The 7,921-nt window shown below is 31.6% G+C and overlaps 3 protein-coding genes across 3 annotated transcripts in view; 2 read left to right on the forward strand and 1 right to left on the reverse strand.

The window, feature by feature from the left end:
- LOC119832218 (monocarboxylate transporter 1-like) overlaps positions 1-4,515 on the reverse strand; it is a 30,384-nt gene extending 25,869 nt beyond the window's left edge. Inside the window, exon 1 of the mRNA XM_038355857.1 lies at positions 4,146-4,515. The gene's annotated coding sequence lies outside the window, so the exon portion shown is untranslated. The remainder of the gene's footprint in view (positions 1-4,145) is intronic.
- Positions 4,516-4,870: 355 nt separating this feature from the next.
- Positions 4,871-6,108, forward strand: LOC119832269 (baculoviral IAP repeat-containing protein 5). Its single transcript, XM_038355929.1, has 2 exons — positions 4,871-5,268; positions 5,479-6,108. Exons 1-2 carry the CDS (start codon positions 4,984-4,986, stop codon positions 5,605-5,607), a joined length of 414 nt encoding a protein of 137 aa, XP_038211857.1. The 5' UTR covers positions 4,871-4,983; the 3' UTR covers positions 5,608-6,108.
- A 754-nt stretch (positions 6,109-6,862) lies between these two features.
- Positions 6,863-7,921, forward strand: part of LOC119832641 (cilia- and flagella-associated protein 52) — a 10,731-nt gene continuing 9,672 nt past the window's right edge. Inside the window, exons 1-3 of the mRNA XM_038356333.1 lie at positions 6,863-6,908; positions 7,136-7,398; positions 7,699-7,903. Of these exons, the coding sequence (XP_038212261.1) occupies positions 6,863-6,908; positions 7,136-7,398; positions 7,699-7,903 (514 nt within the window). The remainder of the gene's footprint in view (positions 6,909-7,135; positions 7,399-7,698; positions 7,904-7,921) is intronic.

Below are 7,921 nucleotides of genomic sequence, written 5' to 3' on the forward strand. Positions count from 1 at the left end.
TTATCTTAAGCTGTTAGGATGCTGAAAGATATAATCAGTATAACGTATTATACTGCAATGCGTTTCTACTTGTTAGAGAGTACTATGCTGTTGGTAGATTTATTGCAACACTGATTATATTATACTAGCGTTCCGTCTCGGCTACGCCCGTGGTATATATACGTATTACTAACTGAATAAGAATTTCTCTATGTAAGATAGATGTATGATCTTTATTACTCTGCCACGCTAAAACCACTAAACGGATTTACATATATGATAGTACCTACTTGTCAATCTAGCTTGTACCAGGAAAACATTTAAGCTCTAGTAGAGCTTAGGTGTTTTTCTGGTACATGCTACACGCTTCTGCGGGTAAATTAGTATGGCGCAGCTAGTATAAAAATATGTTCGGCCGACCCAGGAACAGTAAGTACCATTTGCATCATTTATTTTATTCATCGAAGCCATGGCGTGGAAAATCCCATTCATGCATTAACGTGCCTTCTGAGGCGTGAACTTTTATCGCAATATAAAAATATTTTCCACGGACGAATCCAACAGTCTGTTGGTTGGATATTTTGGATTTTCGACATTGTACTTATTCTTATCTCGTGTATCGATAACCGATACAAAAGTGTATTAACATAGCAATTACTCAATTGAAACACTATTAAAAACTCTGGTATTTATTGGAAAATCACAATTTTATCAATGTTTAATCTTAGTCGAAAAGATTATGTGGCTCCGTAAACAAAAAATCTGATAATATTTTTATCTTTTTAAATCTTTAAATACCCACTAATATGCAAAAGGAATTCACCATCGTCCGAGTAAAGCGCTCAGCGCTAACCTTCAGTTAACTAACAGATCTATGCAGTCCGTAACTATTTCCCCGCGCTATTGTTACCAAATGAAAATTGCTCCTTTTCTTCAACATTCTATTGAACTCAATCGCCGGCATCCTCGTTGTAAACAAACATCACGTGTTTATCTTCAAATAGCTCTCGAACAGTGAAGTAACCGTTCGTCGTTTGGCTCTTAAAATAAAACGACCTCAGTTCGCAATTGGCCCTAATTAACCGTATAGTCGATGTATGGCTGTTTAACCTGGTCACTAATGATGGATTGTTTATTGAAGGGAAGATAATTTGAACTTTATATTAGCGTTGCGTTGTGTTTGCACTTGATTGAAGTTATTTATATTATTGTAATTTAATATTTATCGGATGTATCAAAATCAAAATATTTAATGAGACCTTGACCAGAATTAAAGAATGGGTTTTCTAGTAAAGTATGCACTCAAGAAAAACATTTTTTTTTTGTTTGATTTTTAATTTTGTAATAAAACTCATTTCAGTGGAATTTAAAAACAGATTAAACAAAAGAAAGGTAAGAACATTAAACAGACGATATATTAAAAAATAAAAATGCTTAGTAATGTTGGACAAGCTGACAGGAAACCCTTATCAAAGATCCGAATATTAAAAAACGGCAACGAAAGACGAGACTTTTACTTCAGGTTACATCGGTTATTTTTTTATATCAATTTCTAATGAGTCTCTTCACGTTTTATATCGCAGGCGAGTTTTATACGTTTAGAAACAAAAGCGTTGACACAGAACTGAAAGCGCGAATAGCGAATTTTATTTAAATTTGTAAACTTCTAGATGCTTATATTTTATTACTAGAAACAAGTACCATACATTTAAGGCATTATTTTTTAAAGGTAGCATCGTATATATATAAAAAAATTTTTGAACTTTTTAATGTTACTTACCTAACCTAAAATGTTATATCAGACGATGAATATAGAAGAGTTTTAAATTGAAAATTATGGAAACAATGTTTTGGCTCTACGTATTATAAATAGAAATCCATTTTATATTAGGTGGGAAACCATATCTGTGAACCGCGGCCTTTCATTACATTTGATATTATTCTTAGTCAAACATTGCATCCAGATTAGGATCACAGGTTTATATTTTGAATTGCGAATCTGGTTTTTCTTTAAATTACGAATATTAAGAAACCGTTTCGAATTTTATGAATTTGCGATGGATATTCTCTAAATAACATTCCAAATGCAATGAAAAGCCTCGAAAATTGACACGTTTCTTATTGTTGTTTTGAGACCAACACCTTATTCCATAGTAATAATGCTAAAGCAGTAAAATGGGAAGAAAGCGCCGCAGTGCGGGCACCGCATCGATCCCGGCCTATCCCGGAAATCCTTACTTCAATGCCGTTCTGGATTAATATTGAATTTAGTTCAACTTCGTTCTAAAAGTTTTCCTTCCGCTACACGGAACCGTGAAGAACTTTACGCACTCAACTGTAGTTGTTATTTTTTATGACCTAGAAACTAATATTTCACAACGAAACGCTGCGGCTTTCGATAATATTAATTTTGACGAACATTCTAATCCAATTTGGAGATTCAGGATAAAAGTACATGGAAAGATGACAATGTTTCCACCAAGAAACACGATTTCGTAGGAAAAAAAGTCTATCGCTTGGCAAATTTTTAAAATTTCACTGGGGGAAAAATAGATAAACAGTACAAGAACTTGAGAATTTTTGCACAAAAGTATTATTTATATCATTATTCAAATATGATTCAAACATTTATTTATTCAATTAAATATACTTATAATACTTCTTTACTACTTTCGAATTGTCATTTTATATTGTTTTTACATATAACATGATAGCACACTACTCTTCTATCTATTGCTATGAATCACATCACTGTGCATATAGCCTATTTTGTGACAAGCCAGGATGTAATTTAAGGTTTCCTATGCTCACTTCCCTGAAGTTTTTAGATTGCTCTATTGTGCCCCTTCAATTTTCTAATTGCATCTGCCTGTAGCCTTGTCATACCAACTGTATCACAACACAAGAAGTACAAAGAATTTCAAGAGCAGTATCTCAGGATAAAATTGTTCTTGTAAGTAAAAATTTAGTACAGAATTTTGAATATTAAAATTAAACACTGTTAGTAGTTGTAAACTTAGTACTGTATATTGCTCCTCCTTAGATAGCCCGATTCAGATGTCAAATATATTTATTAGGTTCATTGTTTAATTTTGAAACTCCTTCCACTCATTTCCACAACAATATGCTCTAACTAAACAATATCCTAACAGGTATATTTATTAAATGCCAAACTGTGTTTCTTTGTCTCTTTCTTTCATGTTGCGACGCAGGAACTTTTGAGTCTAGTTCAGAGGCTAGAAAGAGATATAGGCTGCTCACCACTTTTGTTTGTTTACCACTGTGAAACATTTTGTTCCTATGGTAATTCATTTACTTTGTTCCTATAATTGAAGCTGGGAGCAGAAAACTAGTGTTGTTATAATAATGTCTCTTACATTAACTTAAAAATTAAAACATTTCATACATGATATTTAAATAAGAAAAATGTTTAATTTATTTGATGCGGATCAACAAAAAATAATGAAGTAATTAATATAGATAAATTATCTGTACTTGTTTCATAAAAATGATTTTTGAAAATTTGGACTTCAGTATTACTCATGAAATACAAATTAATTTCTTGAGCATACTTTCCTTGGTCATCAGCTTGTAATACTTATTATTTTAACAGATTTTTTTTCTATAATAGAGATTCTTTTTTACAATAATAAACAATTAAACAATATCTAAACTCTAAAGAATTATTTGATGATATTTACTTTTTCTCTCTTACAAACATTAATTTATTTGCCTGCAATGCAGTCAATTTTATCATGACCACCTTTATACGAATGTTAAATCAAATAAAGTTTAATGCTTACTTCTATTGATTACAAATTAAATGCGAAACTTTATAAAATAATCATATTTAATCCACGAAGTTATTATAATGCAGAGAAAAGTTACTTTTATTTTGCCATAGTGTTCTCATTTACAAAACGATTAAGTAGTCCTTTCATATTTACGAATTACGATTACGCGTTTCATAACCAAAAAGCATGTTTTGGTTTCTTATTGTTATTTAAATGGCATTAAATTGTATTTAAAAATAAACTGCTTTTGCACGAGCGTAAATAGTATATCCAATGACAATAATGTTAATGCTAATTCAATATATTCTCAAGGCAAGGTGATATTCTGGTGACACTTATATAAAAAGAGCAATTATGGAAAATATCACTTACCAAAACGTTATATAGCACTGGACGATGCTAGAAAACAGCTCGGACCATCGCAATACCAGTTCAAAACACTTAAACACTCAATAAAGTTACTGAGAGCCTATTATAATTATTAAAAATAACAAAAGAATTGTAAAAACGTTTAGGCACTTGTTTCGATTATACGTGAATACTTTTAATTCACTATTGCTTATTAATTTGTACCGTAGTGTATATATTTATTTACTTTTTATATAAAAACGTGTAAATATTAGTTTTAAAATAGGGTTTTTGTCATAAAAAGCACGAATTTACTTTCTAAATCGAACACCCAAATCGCAGACCGCAATACTATGCAATCGCAAACACCAATAGCAGACAGTCAAAGTTTGCTCGAAATTTGAACGATGAGTGAATGAAGTGACTTTGAAAGTATGAAGTAAACCATGAGTGTTTGAACCGTTAAAAAAATATTGCCAAATACGTATATTACTTATGTGTAAAAAAATTAAAGAATGGCTTGTATTTCAAAAACAACAAAACTTTTTTTTTAAGAATATTTCATAATTCTTTAAATCTAGTTAGAAGACAGAATGGAAGGAACAGCCGACCGTATGTAAATTGACAATGACAAGTGCCTTATTTATCTGTGCTTCGTGTTGCAGCTGAACATCTATGAATGTATACACTGTGTGAATTATTTAATAATATATTAATCTGTGGTGTTAAATACCTATGACACTGTCATATCTCAAAATTTCAAAGTAGACATTTTGAATTAACGACTTATTGAAAATACAAGGCAACTGTGTGTGCTTACGTTGTTTGTATTTATAAAAATAAGTATTACTATATCGATATAATGCAAGAGCTAGATAGTCCGTCTTTGTTTTTAGTGGAGGAACGTGTCAAAACATTTAAAGCATGGCCATTCAGTGATAACTTTAAATGTAACGTCCGTAATATGGCTGAAGCAGGCTTTTATTCAGTAGCGACGGGAGATGATGATGCAGACGCCGCCAAGTGTTTTCTATGCGGTAAAGAACTTGATGGTTGGGAGCCAAATGATGATCCTTGGGCAGAACATAAGAGCCATGCAGCAAAATGTGCTTTTGTACAACTTGGCAAGAAAGAAGATGATTTATTGGTAAATTGTTGTTTACAGCATTATATGGATTTAATTTTATATGCTGAGAAGTCACCTTTGTCTCAACTTCCACAGATTAGATTGATATTTGCTGCCCACACACAATAGACACAAAAATTCAGTTATTTACATGTATTATACAATTTTTAAGTAGACATTATCGTCACACACTTAAACATTGAAATCTTAATTTTTTTTTTTATATTACAGCTTGCAGAGTATTTATCAATAATCAAACAATATATGATAAATGAAATTAAAAGACTGGCAGAAGTAGCGAAAGAACAAATAGATGATAAAGCTAAGGATGTGCGACGCAGATGTTTGGGAAGAAGATGAAGTCTACAAGAAATTAAATTATATAAACGTGTTAATTATGTGTACATGACATTAGATTATCTGATGAAAATATATGTAAATTGCATGACTGAAGGTTAAAGTAGTATGCCACCCGAGAAAAATTATTGAAAGCTTAATAACATCTTTACTTAGGCATAAAATACCCAATTTTTTTAATGCAAATTTGCCACAATAAGGGTAACCTTCAAAATATTTTATAGTCTTATGTTAATCAGTAACACCCCACATTTCTTCAATCTTTTCTCTGTATACTTACCTTCACGATGTATCTGACTATCGATCGGTCAATTTCTAGAATATGTCATAAATATAGTTGATATATTTTTGGAAAACAAAATTGAACAGAATTTTCTGGAAATATAAAATCTTGATATGCAAAATTTTTTTGTCCGTTTTTATATTATGAACTAGCGGTCTGCTCTCTTGTCTACTTGGGAATTGGAGTTATAATTTGTTTGTTTTATTAAAATATGAATTAAATGAATATATTACATGTTGTGTTGTTTTTGTTTTTCCCTATTTAAGTCCTAGTTATTTATAGTTCTACAAATTATTGTTGAAAAAAAAGTTGTTTGATAAATTAAATTCTAATAAATCAAAAAAAATCTCACTGAATAAGTTATAAGTAAAAAAATATGTTCAATTTCGCAATAGTGTCAATTAATATAATTTCAGCATAGGTACGAAATTTTCTGTAGAATAATATACAGACTATAGATATATAATGTGAAATATAAAGCAATGAAATAAATATAATCAACATTCTCAAGAATGAGGGATGTTTTAAATTGACTATTATTTTTTTGCTACTTGATAACTCCATAGGTTTTCAACCAATTAGCATTATTCTTTCGATTACTTGAAATTGATCAGGAGGAAATTGGTTACTTGATCCCATTTTAGAATCTGGAGTCATATCCTCACAAGAGCGTTGGTGCCCCTTGAAGAATGAAATTATTTGATCCCTTTTAAACTTTATCACATTAGAGTAAAAAAGAATACGCACTCTTACTATAATTAGGTCATACGAACAAAATTAATCAAAATATTCATAAAACCAAAAAAGTGTCTGTGAACAACAGACACGGGCAAATGGGTACATTCGATTTTGGTATCCTAGCAACGGGTTTGTTTTTGCAATACTATTAACTACAGCAGCCAAAACAATTTTTATTACATTGATTTAAAATATATATTTTTTATAATTACGTGTTTAATATATTAGATAAGAAGTATGGATGTTAAAAATCTTGAACCTTACGCTATTATAGGTTTTGATGGTAAGAATTAGATTCCTTCATATTCTTATTATTCTATTTACATTCCTGCTTGCAAAGAGTATTATGGATGTTTCTATAATATGTACGATCGATACAGTTGAATATAACAAAACTTCAGGCAATGTTTTATTAATCCATTTCATTTAACTACAAAGAAATAGGTATCATTTTGTAGTTAAATGAAATGGATTCATAAATGATTGCCTATTTCTATTATTCTATTACAGGTTCTGCTATTAGAAGCCTGAAAGTACATCCAAATGGTGAACATATCGTATATCCAATGGGCAATAAGGTGTGCATCCAAGAGTGGAAGACAAAGAAAATGCATTTCCTCAGTGGTCACACCAATAGCGTATCTACCGTGGCCGTGTCTCCCAAAGGAACCTATGTGGGATCTGGACAGATTAACCATATAGGTTTCAAGGCGTCTGCCAAAGTGTGGGATTTTCAGAAAAGAGTAGTGCTGGGTACCCATGAATTGCATAAGGTATGAATTTACATTTATGTTCCCAATACCCACAATTGTAAGCATTTTTTTGCACTCCGTTTAGAAGTTTAAGAAATTTAATGTGGGAGTTCAGTAAATGTATACTAATGTATCATGTCAATGAGTCAAGTAAATGTATATAGCATTCGATCGAATTTCGTAAAATTTTCATTATTTCCTTTGTATATGTCGCCGAATAAAAATCATTTGATAATATTTACCAAAAAATATGCATAAAATTCTATGCAGTATGTTACGGATCGTAATTTTACGATGTAATGCCTTCCTCAATAAACCTAGGTACGCGTGGAAGCTCTAACGTTCTCGTCAGACGAGCGCTACATGATATCCCTGGGCGGTCGGGACGATGGGTGCGTAGTGCTTTGGGACTGCGTCGCCGGCGCCGCCACGGGCACGGCGGCAGCCGCGCGGCTCACCACGGGAGACGCTATGACGCTCACTGCGTTGACGCTGAGGGTTAATTCTTTTGTTACTGGTGGGGACTGTGAGTATCTTATTTATT

This window comes from Zerene cesonia, chromosome 15 (genome assembly GCF_012273895.1).
Source record: "Zerene cesonia ecotype Mississippi chromosome 15, Zerene_cesonia_1.1, whole genome shotgun sequence".
NCBI lineage: Eukaryota > Metazoa > Arthropoda > Insecta > Lepidoptera > Pieridae > Zerene > Zerene cesonia.

Excerpts from the sequence above, each read along its gene's own strand:
- LOC119832269 (XM_038355929.1), top strand. The coding sequence starts at position 4,984 with ATGCAAGAGCTAGATAGTCCGTCTTTGTTTTTAGTGGAGGAACGTGTC. Across the intron at positions 5,269-5,478 it reads AGAAAGAAGATGATTTATTG|CTTGCAGAGTATTTATCAAT; the intron begins GTAAATTGTTGT and ends TTTATATTACAG.